The sequence below is a fragment of the Thermobia domestica genome, chromosome 7 (genome assembly GCF_964235325.1).
Source record: "Thermobia domestica chromosome 7, izTheDome1.hap1.1, whole genome shotgun sequence".
Taxonomy (NCBI): domain Eukaryota; kingdom Metazoa; phylum Arthropoda; class Insecta; order Zygentoma; family Lepismatidae; genus Thermobia; species Thermobia domestica.
This window is the reverse complement of record NC_137460.1, coordinates 123,727,329-123,747,005: the sequence shown is the minus strand read 5'-3', so window position 1 is coordinate 123,747,005 and position 19,677 is coordinate 123,727,329. Positions and strand designations below refer to the sequence as shown.

The window sequence follows — 19,677 nt, the reverse complement described above, 5'->3', positions numbered from 1 at the left end:
AATTTCTTTTGGTTAATATGAATCGTGGTGGAAATAAGTCTTTGACCAGGTAATGTCCATTGCTTTGAAAGAAATAGAGAGTATAAGAATTCAATCTGTCATATTTCTAGTTTCGTGTGGAGAATAGACAAACTTGTGAACCAACGGTTTAAGAACAACTCAAGTTATTAATGTAAACTTTTCCGACATCATAAAAGAAATACGAAAGACATTTTGAATCGGAGAAATATAACATACAAGTTAGCAAGCGGAGACAAAGAAACCTAACGTAACCAGACTAAAGACGAATCGTTTACCGCGTAGCGATCAATGTCAAGCTGTTTTCCAGGGCGAGTTTCAAGTTGAGTCGAGTTTGATAATGGCTCGCTCGCTCGTTCAGCTTGTTTTAAGTCTTTTTTAAATAATGGCCTGATTAGACTGGAAAGCGAAACCCATGAGAAATGTAAGCACTAATGTGGAATACTTTTTAGTGTTGCTCACGACAGGGGTGCGTGTCGTCTCGTAATTTTAGTGCATCTCGTGGGGAATTTTTGTGTATCTCGTCTCGTCTAGATAGCGAAAAGACAAGGTTTTTTATTACTACGAGACAGCCTCAAATGTCGTAATAATTAATATAAGTATATACTGTTGTTCTTAAAATCAAGGCTGAGATATTCACTGTCGAATTTTTGAGCCCAAGCAGAAGACCAACTCGGGTAGCGATATCAACCGATATTAACATGAATGCAGTTATACTATATATATACCAAAAACTGTGCTTCATGTTTAGCAAAGTCCCCAAAATACCTATAGGAATGAATAAGTGTCATACAGTATAATATACTTCAAAGAACGTCGATAATGTCTGATTGTAGTAATAATATTCAAAAGTCGTTTCTAATTTTATACTAATTACTACGGGCACACTTTGATATACTTGGCAATACCATTTGACACGATACACAAAATTTTTCAAAAAAGTATCCAACGTACTGTATGTTCAAAGGCTGGTATTTGTTTTGCAGTTCAGGTTTGAAGAAACCGCCAGTAAAAAAACTTATCCTATTGCATCTTACGGACATTTTCATCCTAAATGATGTATGCTCTATTGTAGCAATGCTACTCATAAGACAGACAAGTGTAATACATTGTGGCATTTCAAAGATGTTCATGACACAGGAAGAGACAAAATACTTCCAATAGAAACAGGTGAACCTTCCAAAATGAGAAGTAAATCATATTCATGCCATTTTTGAGACAAGATAGCCCCAACTCATGCCCCTACGACATAGGTAAATATAATGAACGTGTTTTTGTGGTAGCACGGTTCAGTTATTGTCTGATAGCTTTCGGTTTAGTTTTGTTGGTTTAGAAAAAAAGAATCCTGTATGAAAAATTTAAGCAGGATGCTCCTGGAGAAAGAATATTTTTTTCTTTCTTAGTTTAACGTTGCAAATTATGCACCGTCTATAATTGTAACGGTGATAATTAAATGGATGATAATGACGAAATAGGGTCATTCCACGTCAAGTGAACCACCAAAAACACCGGACCATTCTTGATCTCTTTCACTTTTGTTATACGAATTACTCTTAGACATAGAAGAAATAGCAAAGTTTCAAATTTTTATAAGACATAGTTGTTCAGTAGCATTCTTTCATATATATATATATATATATATATTTAAAAATCACCATTTTCTGCCGACATGTATTCACAAAATTAACGATTTCTCAGGCTAGAATAGAGATAGAGCGATGAAATTTGTACCGAATTGTTGATATTATAATGCATTTCGTTTGATATGCAACAATACCACTTTTGGAGAAATTTTAATTTCAAGGTGATCAAAAACAAAATTTGACCTTTGAATTTTATAAAATTTGAATTTTATAAAAAAAACCTACCTCAGAAAAAAATGAAAAAAAAATCATAGAAACATGTGAATTTCAGCATCACGTACAGAACCTTTGGTGATTTGATCGCAATGGGATCATATTGATTGATTTTGTTTAAGAAATAGCATACGGTGAGAAATCGACATTTCTGATCTAGCAAATAATTTGGATAACTTTATACAAATAACTTACACAGGCGGTATGTACGGCCCTTGAAACATGCGGGATCCACAATAATAAGGATTGAGTCTACAGACACTTCCATGATATTTGTATAGTCACTTTGGTATATAAAGCAAGAGGGGTCTAGAGAGTACAGGAACTTCACTTTCACCATCTGTGTTGATTTGTTTTTGTTCAAAACTACCCTTGCCACCAATTACTGTTATATTTGCATGATATAAATCCATCCACGTTAGCTAAATTCATTTTCTGTTTTGAATCTTAGCATATTCAGACAGTGAATGTATGAGACTGCTCTCTGGTGGAAAATATTATAGTTACTAATACTGTCTCAGACATAGGGATAAATCTGTGGAACTTCTGGGTACTTGGTATTGGCTTTGCGAGGATAAATCTGTCTTCCAGTAATTTCCCTGACTTTTTGTGTTGTTCTGTACGGAAAAAAAAGAAATGCATAGAGTCAATATTTGCGTCACACCGTTCGAACAATTGTGATGGTGTCATAATCTGATCTTCAAATGGTCCTTGCAGACTTGCTTTTGCCGCAAATCTTTTTACAGTTCCGCCAAGCTCATCGCACACATCTTTGCAATGGATAGTAGCATAGAAATTCCATTCAGCCTTGATACCAAATTCAGTTTCATGATGGCATATATTTGAGATTTTTTTCTGTTTTTAACTTGTGGTACAGAACCATTAGAGAAATAATATATTTTTTCCACATTTGGAAGCAACGGTGATCTTAGGTAACAGATAAGTTTTGTCTGGAATAAATGAAAGTCGACCTATCATGTTGCAGATTTTTAGAGATGCATACAATGTTTTTGAATTTTATACCATTCAAATCTCTGTAATAGACACCTATTGGGAAAATGTTGGCTTGGTTATTGTTCCAGTTGAAAGATTGAACCTCATCTTGCAACACAAATGAGTAGTTTTCTGCAAAATACATGCACGCCACAGCCTAGTTAACCTTTATGTTCTCCTTTAAGTAGTTATAATATTCAGCCTGATTTCAAGACATAAAGGAATGTCCTTTTAGCACCAACAAATGTTCACACAGACATTTGGCAAACTCATCAGGTGTTTTCGATAATGTGACAAGATTACATCTGTCAACTGATACCTATTGTTTAGAGGTGATATTGTCCATCATTTCTTCATCTAACTGTACGCTTAACTCAGCATTGAAATTTTCTAAACCAGGACATGAAGGACATTTATTCAGGTGACATGCCGCACTTGGCTTACCGCAAATGATCTTGGCTAAAAACAATTCCAATCAGTTATTATTCTGCCATCGCCAAGTGTAATATTTAGAGGTTTCAGCACTTGTAGCATTAGTTTCGCGTTCTAATGTCCTGTACATACACAGACTGTGTGGATTCCACTACCACCAGCCAAGACACTGAGTTTTGGTCGTAAATCAGCAAATTTTGAAAAAACGATCTTTTCACTGGGGTGATTCGTTTTAAACTGCTCATATAATACCCTTAAATTTTTCAATGTTAACCTTTTTGGCTCATGAATTCCAGCAACATCCTTTGTTTTCGCTGAAAGAAAGCTTTTTTCCTGGCTTTTGGCTGCTTATATAATCACTATTGTAGGAGGTGTACACTTTTTCTACTACCGTCTGATCTAACATCGTTCCAGGTTTTGGATTTTGTGTGGCGAAATGCAATCTTTATTCACAAACACTTTCACTTTTCTATCCATTCTGTTTCTGATTTCAAATTCCTCCTGGAGTTTCTTGCACGTCCAACCTTCAGGTAACACTGTTGAAAGTTGAACTTTAACACTAACACTCAAATTCTGTTCTTTGAATTTTCTCTTTAGCTGCTGAATCATTTCACATGCATACTTCATTTGAACACTTATTTCTGAATCGACACTTGCACCTGTAAGTACTTTTTCCATTAAATATTTACTGATTTTCATTAATTTTTATTACAATGTGATGTTCTTTTCAATTTTTCCTTAGATACAGGTGATCAAGGGTGATCAAAGGCTGATTTCGGCAGTGTAACATTTCATGCATATCTACAAATTGTTCATCTTCAACACTATGGCCTGGCACACTTCCACAGATTTAGGTTATGAGCATTCTCCTATTTTCATGTGTCATCTTATTCGGTTCTTTCCTACAGCTATCGCATATTTTCATACCCTTCTTAATATAGTCATAACTATTACACTTCTAATCTCTAACACACCGTAGACTTCTTTTCACTTGTGTATGTCTGTCTTATTTCAGGAGGTTGCAACAGAAAATATAGTCGTTTGTCTTCACTTATTCTGCCATACTGGAAATGTATACTCACCACCTGTATACATAACTATCACTAACACCACACTTTTGCACTGAAAACAGTCAAGCTTCGTACAGCCTACACACAGCAGGTCAAATACACAACTAAAGATTCATCAATCTAGAAGTAAGCAGACTGGAGCAAGTTTAAACTAGTTCACAGAAGCAGACCGCTCAGTACTACAGAGCGATAACATCTCCAATGCTCCCAATCTGGAAAACAATGTTTAATTTTAACGGAATGTACCACACTGCGCAGTATAAAATCACTTTTGAAAATAAAATGTATTTAGATTGCAAAATAGCAACTTTATAATTACATTTTTATGACAGTTTCCTCTCTGTCAGGAATGTCGATTTCTCACCATATCATATTTCTTAAAAAAAAATTGAAACGGTATGATCTCATTGCGATCCCATCATCAAACTTTCTGTGCATGATGTCTAAATTCACATGTTTCAATGAATGTTTTTCAAACTTTTTCTGAGGTAATTTTTGTAAAATTCAAGGTCAAATTTTGTTCTTGATGACCTTGAAATTAAAATTCCTCCAAAAGTAGTAATGTTCCACATCAAACCAAAGCGCATTACAATGTCAACTATTCGGTACAAATTTCATCGTTCTATCTCTATTCTAGCCTGAGAAATCGTTAATTTTGTGAAAACATGTCGGCAGAAAATGGTGCTTTTTTTCGAACCTTGAAGGACTGCTACTGGACAACTATGTCATATAAAAATCTGAAACTTTGTTATTTCTGCTTTCTCTAGTAGTAGTTCATACACTTTGAATATTACATTATTTAGAAATGGTCATGTTCCAACTGGTCATAAATATGGTTCACTTGACGTGGAAAGTCCCAATAATGAAACTGAAAAAAAAAGAAACTCGAGAAAACGCATACGCAATACCCGCTTCACTAAACTGAAATTAAACTCGGAACCCTACGCAGAAGAGGTTAATACTCTATAGTTGAAGAATTCGGGCCCTTCTTATAACTAAGCGCGTATCTTAAAGTGATAGATAATTGTTTTGCTGCGCACTTAATGTGTTGTTGATTTCTGTTAAGTTTCTGTCTAATTAGAGATGTGTAAAATAAATTAATGCAAAATTGAGCTCTGACTATTTCTTCCATCGTACGCTTAATTCAAAAATAACACTACATTTTAATTAATTGTGCCCCGTGAAATACGATTCGGGGCAGTAGAAATGTGAATTCACGTATCCACGTGTTCAGAACCAGTGAAAAGTAAAATGGCTTCTTTCTCTTCACCAGCATAGTTTGATGTCGAAATATATGAATTAGCGTAAATTCAGATATCGTGAAACGCATTTAATGTTGAATAAATATCATCTATGCATAAGGTTAGACCTTTGTGTGTATAAATTATGTGTACGAAACTAAACAAACATTTCTATCAAAAACAACAACAACACTTCGAATCTAATGTTTAAATTTATGGAGTTAATTTCGTTTATTTTGTAAATAGACTAATTTGTTCATATATAATTCTGAAACTGTGAGAGAAAAGCAAGTTTAACATTTTTATAGATAAAAAGAAAGGAAATAGTTATTTTATGTGTAAAGACAAATAAAGTTCAGCGTTGAGTGCTTCGGATTTTGTGACCATCAGCATGGCCACAAGGTTGCAACTTTGGACAGACTGTGTATCTTCTTAACTTTTAATCATCATGCAATATTATTATTTTATTCAAGTAAAAGTAGAATTTATTTTTCTTGCTTGGCTCTGAACGTTTCCGAGCTGGTGAGAAACTCTGTTTTTTCTTTATCCGCAGGTGTTCCTCCAACTTATAGTCTCTCACGATAATACAAAGAAATCGTTATTTCTGAAACGAACTCTTATCTCATTAGCAGAGTTCTTTGAAACAGCAAACTTTTTTGTTTCCCTGAGTGAAGTTACCAATTCATGGTTTTCGCTACTGAGAGTGTTTTGTATATATTTTTCATAACAATGATTATTAAAGTTTGGAAATAATTTTAGACACGAAGTTGTTACAGTGTAAACAAGTGCGCGTTGAATGTTGCATTCTCATGCATTAACGTTTCGTTATCTAACCTATCGTGAAAACAGTGCTCGCAGCCTGCATGACTCGCAGACGGAATGGTTCAGTCACACAATTGTCAGTGGATTTTTTTTTTATTTAACTGCTTTAATCGAACTATAAGGTAGAAAATCCATCAGTAATTTACTGAACCTTCAAGGTTGGTCTGCAGCATTTCTTTAATTGCGATCTCCAAGTTTTCGTTCTCACGAAATTAAAACACGTGTTGCCAGAGCTATTATATCTACCACCACTATATTTGCACTATGTAGAGATATACAAACTTTGGTGTTTCTTTTATTAAAATTTAAAATACAGTGCCAACCAAATACGCGATGACCTGGTTTTTCCCAAGCGTTGGTAGAAGCGAGGAGTTGGTGTCTAGTATTGAGTGAAAGAGGAACGAAAATCTCCGGCAGGCGAACTTATTTATATGTTAATATGAGAAGACTACGAAAAAGTATTAAGTACTTGGTGGAATTATAATTACAGTATCCACTGTAAAAGTGAACTAAGTGTTGTTCCAGTAATTACTTTGTAAAGTGCAGTTTCTTTGGAATTGCAGAGCCTCGTCAAAAGTTAGTGTTCTCTCCAAACCTCACACTCATTGTCCGTACCTCGAAGTAGAAGCCCAATGTCAACGTGAATAGTTACTTAGTGCAAGCTATTACAAATATAATTAAAGGGCAATATTCCTAGTGTTTTCATCTACCATATATATACATATCTACATATATATTTTCGTGATATTAGGTGTTTTATATTTCTCAAGTGTGTGCGTATTTTCATTCATTCAAGCACTTATGCTATATGAAGTGAAAATTTTGTGTCTTGTTAATATATTTTAGCTTACTTCGTACATCCATATATCTATTCAATAAATAGGAGTTCATCTAAGGTAATATTCTCTTCTTTATTTATGTGTGTGCGAATCCTTATGAATCGTCGGCTTGCCAGTCACGTATATATAAGTGTGCGTGCAAAAGTAAGTATAATTAAACCTAAGTGTCTCAACCACAGAGGCTACTCATGTAAAATCGCTTGTTTATCTTACTGCTATCAATTTGTGCTTGGACAGGACATGAGCTCTGACCTGAATTGTTATCAGCTGTCTCTTTAGGGAAGACTCTGGAAGTCAGTACCCAAGGGAGACAGTAGGTAGCAATTTAATACCGTTTAAACTCATGAAGTTATTCTTTTCAATTTTCATACTTTAATAATTTCTTTAAACGAATTCTGAGAACGCTATAGATAATAAAGTTTGAAAGGTAAGACGAATAAAAAAACTATTATGTGTTGAAAAGAGAAATAAAATAGAATGTTGAATATAGTGTAGCAATTATGTCTACAATTACCTTAGAAAATTAGGTCATTTGAATTGAAATGTATCATATCACGATTAATCAGATTTGCTAAACGTCACTTACGAAATTAACAGAATAGTTTATTTCCAATTAATTTATTAGAAATTACATTGAATGAAACATAATTATTCGAATTACATATTACAATTTACAATATTTAAAATGCTGCTGAAAAATGTGCCTTTCAATTCCTCCTTCCTAAAATTTACACTACATTTATAAATAAATAGCCTATGGGTAAACGGTTTACTTATCTTTTTTTTTTTTTTTTTTTTTTGTTTTGATTAATTTTCAGGTTTGTTGCATTTGTTCATTGGACATGATCTCAGATGTTCTACACAACTTCGGTGATGATTACTGGCGTATTTAAGATTTGGTTTCGGGAAGGGGAGTGGCTTTGCTAACTTTAGCTCTGGAAATGTGCAAATTCTGCAGGATTCATTTACTTTAATAAATACAATTTCGGGGGAGATTAAAGCCAGGAGGTTGCTCTAAATATGCTACATATTGCGGCATATTGCGGCTTTTGCAAAGTTCCCATGCTGGAAAGCAATGCTTATTACATGATAGCTGGTGTGACCACAATTTCACGACATCATGTTGGTCTTATCATCACCATCCTCAGAGGGCAAATTTCTGGCAAGAGCTCTTCTAGATGAACATTATTTTTATACTGGAATTTCGATTTTTGTATGGACACAGTATTTATTTAGATTACTTCTTTTGTCTTGTTTATTTTTTTGATTTATTGTTTTTTTTATTTTTTACTACTGTATGCATGTAATTAATATGTGTTATTTAACTGTATTATGTACATTTAATTGTATTATTTAATTTTGTATGCATAATATTTTATTCTATTGTTTATTAATATATATCTAATTACTGTAAGCAGTATTTGTAAGCCTTCTTTAATTGGAGTTGTTTACTGTGTTGAAGGCATAAATAAATAAATAATAAGAGATTGCTAAATGAATATATTGAGATTACGTACATACTTGGTTGTTTTATTTCCAGTTTACCGCACAGTTTGTATGGGGATAGTAGCTCCCACGTGGTATGTGTAAAATGCAGTTGCTGTGTTGTTTAAGGAGGTTAGTTGCATATAGTAAATAAAAATACCAGTGTTTCAATTTCCTAACCCATCATTGTTACATTGTATGAATAATACTTCACTATTTCTTCGGAGATTATTTGTGAGATGTGTGGATTAAGAACTAGACTAATACCAGTTACTCCAAAGTTGTGTTTGCTAACACTTTCCTCGATATTTCGGCTAAAATAGTGGTAACAGTGAACAAAGTCTTCTGAAAAGGATTTATGCTCTGACACTGCAAACTTTGTTACTGGATTGCAGCCTATGCTTCTTCATACGTGCAAATTATGTTGTCACGATAAAGTAAAATAATTGCTGAAATCGTTTCCACAGATTTCCATGATATATTAACTCCCTTTTTCTACCGAATAAAGCGGCGAGACACCAATAACAACCTCAATATCGACATCCAAGAAGACTTCTTTGTATTATTTATGGAAATTGGAGTTTCAATACATGGTTTCTTATTTTCATCTGAGGTTAAAAACTTTGTATTAATTTTTAATCAATTGGAATAAAGAGTCTTTTTCAGAACTTCCAAATTATAAAATATAATCGTGGTGTAGAATTGTCTGTGGTTTTCTTATAATATGTACGATTCCCAACGTCGGCTCATATTTGTAAGACATTAATCAATCATTAACTGTTTAGATAAATATCTCGTCCAATTCCATAGATGGTTTTCAATAGTTGTGAACATGACAATGGCCTTAATAGCAATTTGATGCCTGAATAATTATTAAGAATCCTAAAAATTGATAAAGTTTACAACATTGCTAAACACTATGTTATTCCAAGATTCATTGTAGTTACACGACTAAAATGTATTATCATAATAATTCCGAAGCAAAGTTAATCAAAAATTATTTTAAAAATGTCCCAGAAATTCATTATAAGAAACATGTAAAAGTTAACCATTTTCCACAGTCCACAAATGGTTTGAAATATTAAAATGCTGTAAAACTAATTATGATCCTTGTGTTTCTGGAGTTATTCGATGTGGTAGTTATATTATCACTTTCTGGAAAAGGAAGTCTTTCGGAAGAAACACAATTTTAAGTTATTTGTAACTTCGTTTCTAATAGCTTATACCGTTTGTAACTTTGATGGCAGCACTGTAATTTTACTGATGAAGTTCACATATACAATAACTGTAAAACCGAGAAGACAATTATTAAGAATTCAGTTTCCCATACAATTTGCTCATAGCAGAGACACAGACTTTACACACGAAGAAAAAAGCTGAAATGAAATGAAATCTTTGAGTTTTACGTCCCACGGTTATGCCGGTTAGGCTAAAGGAGACGGTGATGATGAGTGATGAATGAAATGGTGGAATGAAGAAAGTGGGAGGAAACGGGAGAACCCCGAGAAAACCCACGCACACGGTGTTTGTCCACCACAAAGTTCACTTGGCGGGGGCTGGGATCGAACCCAGGACCCCAAGCACCAGAGGTGAACGCTCTACCACTGAGCCACCGCGGCCCCTCAAGAAAAAAGCTGAAATGAGATTCCACGAATTAGTTTATTTCCGTGTACAAATTTTATACCTAAGAAGATTTAAATGTGTGATTGAACTATATCACTCTTTAAGATAATTATGCAACAGCAATTACATGAAAGACTTTTCATCAATATTTCAGAATCTGTAGAGACGCATTACACTTTCTGAACGGACGCTAAGCAAACATAAAACAGATTCAGAGACAAATTAATGAAAACAAACTGTAGTTCAATTAATGTGCTACTTTTGTACCCATAGTGTTAACGAGACAACAGATAGTGTTTGGACATATTAATATATTTAGACAATTTACCTTTTAAACGATCTAAACACTCTAAGCCTTCTCTATCACACAATTTTTGATTACCTGCGGAGAGAAAATAAAATAATAAGTAATCATAATCTATGTATGTAATAAAAAGTTCAAAGGTTAAAAATTCTTTCAAAAACAGTTTCCTTAAAGAAGGAGATACGGTAACGTTAAATACGAATAAGTTAATTTTATACAATATAATAGATCTCTCTATTAAATATGTTTATATATATATATATATATACATATATATATATATATATATATATATATATATATATATATATATATATATATATATATCATCAAAATTCAAAGAATTGCGAAAGTAGAATACAAAATTCTGTTCTGTGAAACATACATAGCAAAGTTACTTATCCTTGTTCTACAAGACAAAAAATTTATATTTACTAATCATTTGTTCCACTATTAAAATTTGTCAAGAAGAAGTGCAAAGGTTTCTGAACACATCAAATCATAGTATTTAAAAAATCGCAATATTTCTCTCAGTCGATTTACGCATGACGTATATTTCAATGCAATAGGCTTAACAAGGAATCCCTGTGAAGGAGTAGCTCCTACCTACAATCTTCACTAAAAATATATCAGATAATTATATATTAAATCCATGACATGTAATCGTTATAGTGAAATCAGGTAAGGTTAAACTTTATATCCAAATTCAACGTTGTATTTAGCGTATCATTACATCGTATTACTGAGGTGAAAGCAGGGACATGACCGCTGACACTCTACCCTTCTTTATTACAGTAATATCGAAAACACCGCTCTTTGTCGTAAGTATAACAATAGAAATATAACCGACGAAAGTGTGAATGGGAGCATGAAAGCATAAATTGGATGATCTAATTAAATGTGAGGTAGACTCTGTACGACTAGAGTAGACTCTGTACAACCAGATTTTGCTGAATAGTAAGTGCGTACGACTAGAGAGTGGTAGACTCTGTTTCTGTTTCTAGAGCAATGATTAAAGTTTTCTGACGTTGAACCAGCACAGTGAACAATTGGCTATCCATATGAATTAAGTGATAGCAGTCTGTCAGTAAAGGTAAAAATAATGTAACCAAGAAGTCAATGTATTGCCCACTGTTTGCATGTATCTTCATCGATGTCACACTCGTTCCGCATTCAATTCAATAGCATGCTCTCGGTCCTGTACGTATTTCGAAGATCTTTTCCGTTATTACTTCCCAATCTACTTACGTGCAAACTTCTATTTAGATAGTACAAAAAACCCAACCATTAACTTCAGAACAGAGAGATCACAGAACGAATTCAATGCCCAAAATAGGAAAGTTCCGATTTAAGAGCAATCTCTTCCAAAATGGTGTAAAATATGTCAACACGAAGGACTGAGCCAAGGATCTCCACAATTTGAATAGCAGTCATCAAAGATCGACAAGAAATGAAAGAAAAGAATTTAGGTTATCTCGATAATGAAGCGTTCGTGCATGTGCCATTGGTCCCAACGCCATGACAAACGTACACTGATGGAGTTAATTGGTTTCTTTAAAGAGAACCTAGACGGAATGGTAGTGTTCTTCCTGCAAAGTTGGTCATGAGTATTGATATTCTGCCATAATTAATAAACGTGAAGAAGGTTATGAATGTTTCATTTTAGGTTATTCTTGAATATATTAAATTGTTAATGTGAATTGCGTTGATACTTATACATTCGCTGACAAAGTGGAAAATCTATCTCAAAGAATGACAAAATGATTAGAAGTCATAATAAAAGCTTAAAATTGAGATTGGTGTTATCTTACTTGAGAGCTCGCAGTGAGCTTGTAAGCACCCCTTGCTATTACCTTCCTCTTTTATCTCTGTAACTAGCTGTTAATAAATTGGTAAATATTTTGTTGTTCTATTTTCATACAGCTTGTTGTTGCTCTTAATGCTTAATAGAAAATAAGCATAAGTAGCTCCTATTTCGTTCTCAGCGGATCGTAGTACAACCCAACTACAATAAATCCTTGTTTTTGGCATCAATAAACTGTATGTTAAGCCTAATTACCGATAATGCTATACATCACGAAAGTGTAGAGGTAAAAATATAACGAACGCAAAATAAAATGTTTCACAAAGGGGCATTTTATAAATACTTCACCTGAAAAATATTAAAATAAACGTTAATGGTATATATGCGTAAACGTTTATCTGATAAACATTTTCTAAACAAACCGCAATCTGATTAACAGTGTTTTTCAACTGTTTGAAGCACATAATCGCAGTTTAGTATATTTGTTCTAACATAGCTGAAATCATTCACATAATGAATGGTCGAACGGCAAGTTTCAATTCATCATCGTCACTATTTATAACTCTAATACAATCTGAGATTTTGCATAATAATCTTGAACTGTAGAAACAGATAAGATCATATTGCAACTGTTTATGCCAATAGTTTCATTTTTTGTATTAGGAACAACAAGCTTTATACATACAACAAATATTTAGCAATGGTAATTAGTTGGAATACACAAACAAAATAAATGGAAGAGGAACGTCCTGGATTCGAACACTTATTTGTAAATTACAGAATCCGAAGAATAAAACACTTTGAAGTTGGCCACTTACTGAACAATTGTACACCTACAAGAAGCTAGCGCTAATTTTAACTGCGCACTGTAATACAATTTAAACAAAACTCAAAAACAAGCCTTTCCAGTTATAAGACGTTTTCTCGTATTCCCCTGATGATATTGGACATTTAAGAGGGTATGTTCATGAGATTAGACTTTCAAAGTAGGCTGTATTTTACGATCTATCCCCACCGATCCCACTTAAAATACGGAATCAGGTAGATAAACAATTTTAAGAGCTCTTTAATGCAGAAATAATGAGATTAGACAATCGTGAGTTTAGTTCTCCGCTTTTGGTTATGCATAAAGCAAACACACAAGAATTTCGGATTGTCCTTAACCTTGTAGAAATGTTACAGTTATACTAGCAAGTATCTTTAAGTAGCTTTTCAATCTACAGAAGACGTTTTATGCTCGCTCAAGGGGAAAAACTCTAATAAGCACCTTGGACTTATCGGCTCGCTATTTCCAAATTTTGCTTCACCCTAAAAGCGGAAAATACATGACTTTCGAAGTAAATCACGAGAAAGTCGTATGAATTTTTGAGATGAGTCATGGGACACAGGACAAGTTTACAATCGTTGTCTGTCGACACGAGAATGATTTTCGGCGCCCACCCAATAGGATTACTAATTTCGCTGATGATATCGTGTGCGGGAGTTACCATTTTCAGCAGAAGTTACAGGATTTAGAATTACTATTCAGTAAACTACGATATTCGTGCATTCTAAGAAAACACACTTATCTTATCGCAAGCTTAATGTATTGGGATACCTTGTAAGCGGAGAATCCATTAAAATATCACCAAAAATAGCAAGAGAAATAAGAAATTTCAGAACGCCAACTAGAAAACGGATTCTCAAAAGCTTTGTTGGGTTATGTTCGTATCTTAGAGCACACACTAAGGATTTCACGACACAAATTGAACCATACCAACAATTCGTAACTCCTAAATATAAATGGAAAACGAAAATGGCACTCTCTATGAAGAATTGAAACAAGGCATACATCAAGCTAATTCTCTTGCCGCATACTGCAGCAGGAGACTCACGAAAAGCGAACAAGATACAATTTATTCCTATCCGACTATGACTTCAACATACAGTATTTACTAGGTTCTAAACATACCGCCGACATAATTAGTAGGCTTGAACAAACAAAAGACATCATAAAAGAAGAAGAGAATAAAGGCAATGAAGAAAAAGTGAAGATTATCATGCCTTTAGATCCAACAGTATTCAAGTCAATATTTTAAAAGTGTAACAACCATATTTTACCAAATATAGCAAAGGAACAACGTAAAGACGGCAATTGCAAAGATCTTATCTCTGTCTTAGAGAGAAAGGAACCGGACAGAAACTGCACATTTAGATCGGCAAGATTTTATTTGCCTTAAAGACGGCTTATATACAGAAAAAAATTTATCTCGATTACGGCCTAATGCATCTTTTATGTGTGTCCAACTCTTTAACCAAATTATGGTTTAGAACCATTCACAGACAAGTAATCAGTCCACACTTTGGGTTAACAAAATCATATAAAACCACTATGAAGAAATTCTTTATGCCGCACCTTAAGAATTATCTTGCTCATAAAATACGCAAGTGACAGATAGTAAGAGATTAAAAAGCTAGCACAAGAAAAACAGGCCGACATACTGCATCACCCTGTAGGTAACATAGCAACTACATGGGTGCGTGACTAACTTGGACCATTCCCAAGGAAAGAAGAAATAAATAACTATATATTGGTAGCCACAGAATTAGCTACGCGCAATGTTGTCGCAAAACCAGTGGACACAATAAACATTTCTAGAACTTGATGTCATTCTAAAATTCGGAGCATTTACAACATTACATTTGGACCAACAATTAGTACATGGAGGCGCTGGTCTACAATATGTTGCGCAGAAGTACCATTTAACCTATAAATATTGCCAGCATATAATCACGCTTCGATCGGATTAGTAGAGAAAACCGACAAAGTTATAAAGAATTGTCTCAATTTTTTCGTACAAGAGCATCATGGTGACTGGAAAAAATGGCTACTACACTTTAGTTTTGGCATTAACATTTATATGTAAGGTGGTACCAAATACTCACCGAGTTCTTTATTATTTGGATATATGAATAGGATTCCAAGGGAATACACGTTTGGGTCAAAACAAAAACATACAAGTTGACGAGGATAAATTAAGAGGAATCAGAAAAAAGGTGCAAACCAATCTGGAGCAGGAATACATTAAACAGGAGAAGTTTTATGACGAATGCCATACACAAACATCCAACAAGGGAAGATATCTTGTTTTCGTATATTGCTCTACAAGAAAGCATGGTCTACTCCAACATTTCACCACTCACTACGAAGGACTGGCAGAAATTAAACAGAAGCTTAATCCAAATTTGTACCGAATCGAATTGCTTCCCAAATTCAGAAACATTACACAGGATATTACAGTATATCACCTGAAATCATTGTAGGCTGAGTGAATAAAATCATAAAATTTAACACAGACTTAAGATAGAAAATACAAATCTAAAAGAATACTCACGTAATATATACTAAAGAAGATGTTCCGCTTCCCACCAATGTTCTCTTATTCAACCAGACAGCAATTTCACTATGCCCTCTATTTTCTGTTAAACTTTCATATTCCGTTACGAAATTTCTTAGAAGTTTATCTAGTTTTGATATCCGAATTTCACGCACGTACGGATTTTTACGTACCCACTAACATTTTTTCTGATGAATTTTTTTTATTTTACTTTTCTTCGTAATTTTGCACACTCTCTTTATAAGAAGTTTGTTAGCTTCAACCATCTTATCTACACTGAATCAGTGTTCTTAAAAAGTACTATTCATTTTCTTGTGGATGAATCAAATAGCCAGCTAATCGATTTAGGTCTGCATACCTCTTAGTTCTACAACTTTCGGCAATGAACTCATATTCCGCCAGCTGAGACTTACAGCTGCTAGATACAAAGCAGTTATTAAGTATGATGAAACGGAATTTGTACCGTATGGCCTACATTTAAATTTTCTGCAGTCCGACTCAGAAATGAATCTTGTTCTGGATACGAACACTTACTTAAATTATTACATGAAAAAGAGTTACAATTTATTACCAAAATTAGTACTATAATTCCATGTCATTTTCAAAGTAGGATGCTCCAACAGACATAAAACAATGATAATCAGTCTTCTAACGGGACTTAAAAATTTAGCAATTAGTGGTTTTTCGCTATGTGAAGTTCATAAATTAAAGAACTCTATATACTTTCTTAAGGATCAAACAGAATATTTTATTTCACAGATTCAAGAGATTAAGGATGGTAACGATAGACTAACCCACATCGTTTCTACCTTAGAGTAGCAATGGAAAAATTGGTTTCCCAAATACATAATGAGATTTTACAACTGATATGTACTACAGCAATGGATTTTTGACCGACTACTCTTATTTTCGTCTACAAACCTCCGAAATTGTCATATGAAAGCGTCAGGGATTTTTGAGTGCGATGTTTCACTTTGCCAAACGCAACTGCATGATAAAAATCTGTAAGTTTCAAACTCAGGTAAGGTCTCAGAAAGCTAATTGATTGTTCAACCTTATCTTCCGTAAGACAACATCTAACTGCCGCATTAAATCAATGTTATCAAAAGCAGAAGAATGTTACATATATTCTTCAACTGGACTTTAACTCACTACTAATAAATTAGTATGAATAGTCACAAAAAATCACATAGTTGTCGCAGATGAAATGGACCACTCCCTAGTTTATTTGCTTCCATAAGAAGATTACGAATATATCAAAACAGAGACCCTCAACCTACCTACCAGACATACAGCCAATGTTACTATAGAATATCGCACATTTCCTACCAACTATAATTTTAATTTTGCTTTTAACCTACAAAACATTTAACAAACTGTGACCTTTCTTTACGCTTTACTCTAGCGAGAACGAAAAAAATTACCAAATCATTTCTCAGAATTACATTTGCACCACTGTTTTCCATGGACCATTGTCATTATCTCTTGAATTCATTATATTTATTCTTTTACTTGCTATAGGAGTAACTTTACATTTTTTATAAACGCTTACAAACACACAAAAAATAATACTATTTTTTCCTTTCCAGAAAAATGTTCCAGATTCTAGTACCGATCATTCTCATTTCCTTAGTTCTAATAATAATAACAATAATAATAATAATAATAAATTTGTGTATCATCTTTAATAAGTTTCGTTATAAAGAAAACAGCTTAACAAATCGGCTAGATATATTATTACCATTGGAAAGCCTTTCCTCTCCGGCATCTGCTGTTCAAATTAATATTCAAACAATTCAGACTGCAAATACCGGAAGTGATTTTAACATAGCTACCAATATTAATGAACCAAAAACTCGACCAATACCTACCATTAGTGAACTAGTGTACATTAATTAATTACAGTTATGACATTTTCTGCCAGCTCTGAGGAAATGATAGTTGCTATTTGATCCTGCCTGGGTGCGACAGAAACACACTGTTAATACCATTTTTAAGTATGTCAAAACAAGTGCTTTTAGTAATTATATTGTGTTTGCCGTGTCTTTAACAGTATTTTCTAGTGTATCGGTGTTTTAGTGCTAGTAACCTCCATTCATGACAAATGTATTTTTTTAATAACCCTGCAGATTATTTTTTTTTTCCAGTGTGGGGAGTCTAAGGATTCCCACATCACTACAGAAGTACGTATTCATAACGACACGTGCTGATATTTACAAACTAACAGACGATATACTAAGAAGGAAGACACGAAGGAAGTTGAAACAAGACGTACCACACGAAGGACACCAAAAGAAATGGAGACACTCGAAGATTACCCATAAAAGAGGGACCACTTAGGAACCACGCATCAGTCTTACCACTGAACAAATAACTTATACCTAGCACTGTACTAGTGGTACACATTTACCTAAACCCTATATCGCACTGGACTACGGATCCTAACTACAACTAAAACCTCGCGAAGCTGCCGTGAGCTGAGGGAATTTCCTGCAATACTCATCTAAACCTCGCTGGTACTCTGGATACTACCGTGAGTTAGAAGCTGCACCGTGCGAAACATATATCTCCTTCATCAGTTTACTTAAAAGGAAAAGACACTATTGAATTAGTCTTCCAAAATACATTGTATCTAGAATTTTGTAACATATTGGTGAAGGGAAAGGAAACAGTCACCCTATGTGTTATTTACCTCTACCTATAAAAGCATTTCAATATAAAGCACTTTTAGAAATCCTAATTTCTTGACTACTAAAAGTTACGTGTAGTAATAAATTATCATTATTCATTTTTTAAAAATTATATATATTTTAGGAAACACAATTCCGGATGAAATACTTTAGAAATGATCAATCCTACTTTACTTGATGGGTAGTCGTAAGACTTTAAGATATATCGGCATCCTAAGTTCGAACTAGAACTGATAAGTTCGGTTAATCTAGTACGATATATAGTGTGTTTACCATTGAGTTTTCAGACAGAAAACAAACGAAGGATGGAAATGAAGAATGAAAGGTGATCTTACAAATGCTAGAATTTTAATCTGAAAGAAAATTAGAAACTAGTTTAGCGATTAACTACTTACTTTTGTCATATCCAATAATGGTATCCGTACAATTACAAAGCTGCATCTTCTTCTCAACTCTACATTGTGCTATGCATGCCGTATAGCTGTAATATTCAAAAGCCCACATGCCCTCGGTCTCATATGGGAATCTACACTTTCGAGATTCAATAGGGAGGAACTTGATGTTTTCGTCTGTAATACCCTCATTTATTAAATAAACTTGTAAGGATTTTCTAGGATATGTATCATACTTCAGGTGCAATAATGCGCCTAATGCTCCTTTGAGAGGTACACCAAACTCTGATAACCAATAAACCTGATGAGAAAATTAACAACTATTAAATAAAAGATCATAAAGTAAGATCTGATTATGCATACAAAAGTAAGGTAGTTTTATGACGATCTAGTTTACGTCACATGAGGAAAGCACATGAGGGTCGGGCACTGGAATTTAATTATCTTATGTATGTTTACTTCACGAATTCCTCAATTCGTCCGTTTGGTAATTTATGTCTGCACGACTATACGCTTTCAAAGAACTTTTTATTGAAACTCTCTGCTAGTTGGAAACTGAATGTCATGCCCAGAATAAATGATAGGATGAAAGTTTATAAAAGTATATTTTTATTTATTTATTTATTTATTTCTACTGTGGTATTATATAATAATCTATAGAAGAATATACATGCAAACAAACATATTTTGTAACAACTAACTTTACAAAACAGCCAACGTTGTGACTCTAG

At 33.7% G+C, this 19,677-nt stretch overlaps 1 protein-coding gene across 2 annotated transcripts in view; it reads right to left on the bottom strand.

Annotated features, from left to right (window-relative positions):
* The window catches only part of LOC145688938 (uncharacterized), a 344,877-nt gene that overhangs the window by 105,199 nt on the left and 220,001 nt on the right, over nucleotides 1-19,677 (bottom strand). For both annotated transcript variants that reach the window (XM_081763105.1, XM_081763106.1), the window contains 2 exons: nucleotides 18,950-19,247; nucleotides 10,708-10,761 (listed from right to left, as the gene is read on the bottom strand). In XM_081763105.1, coding sequence (XP_081619231.1) covers nucleotides 10,708-10,761; nucleotides 18,950-19,247 — 352 coding nt within the window. The remainder of the gene's footprint in view (nucleotides 1-10,707; nucleotides 10,762-18,949; nucleotides 19,248-19,677) is intronic.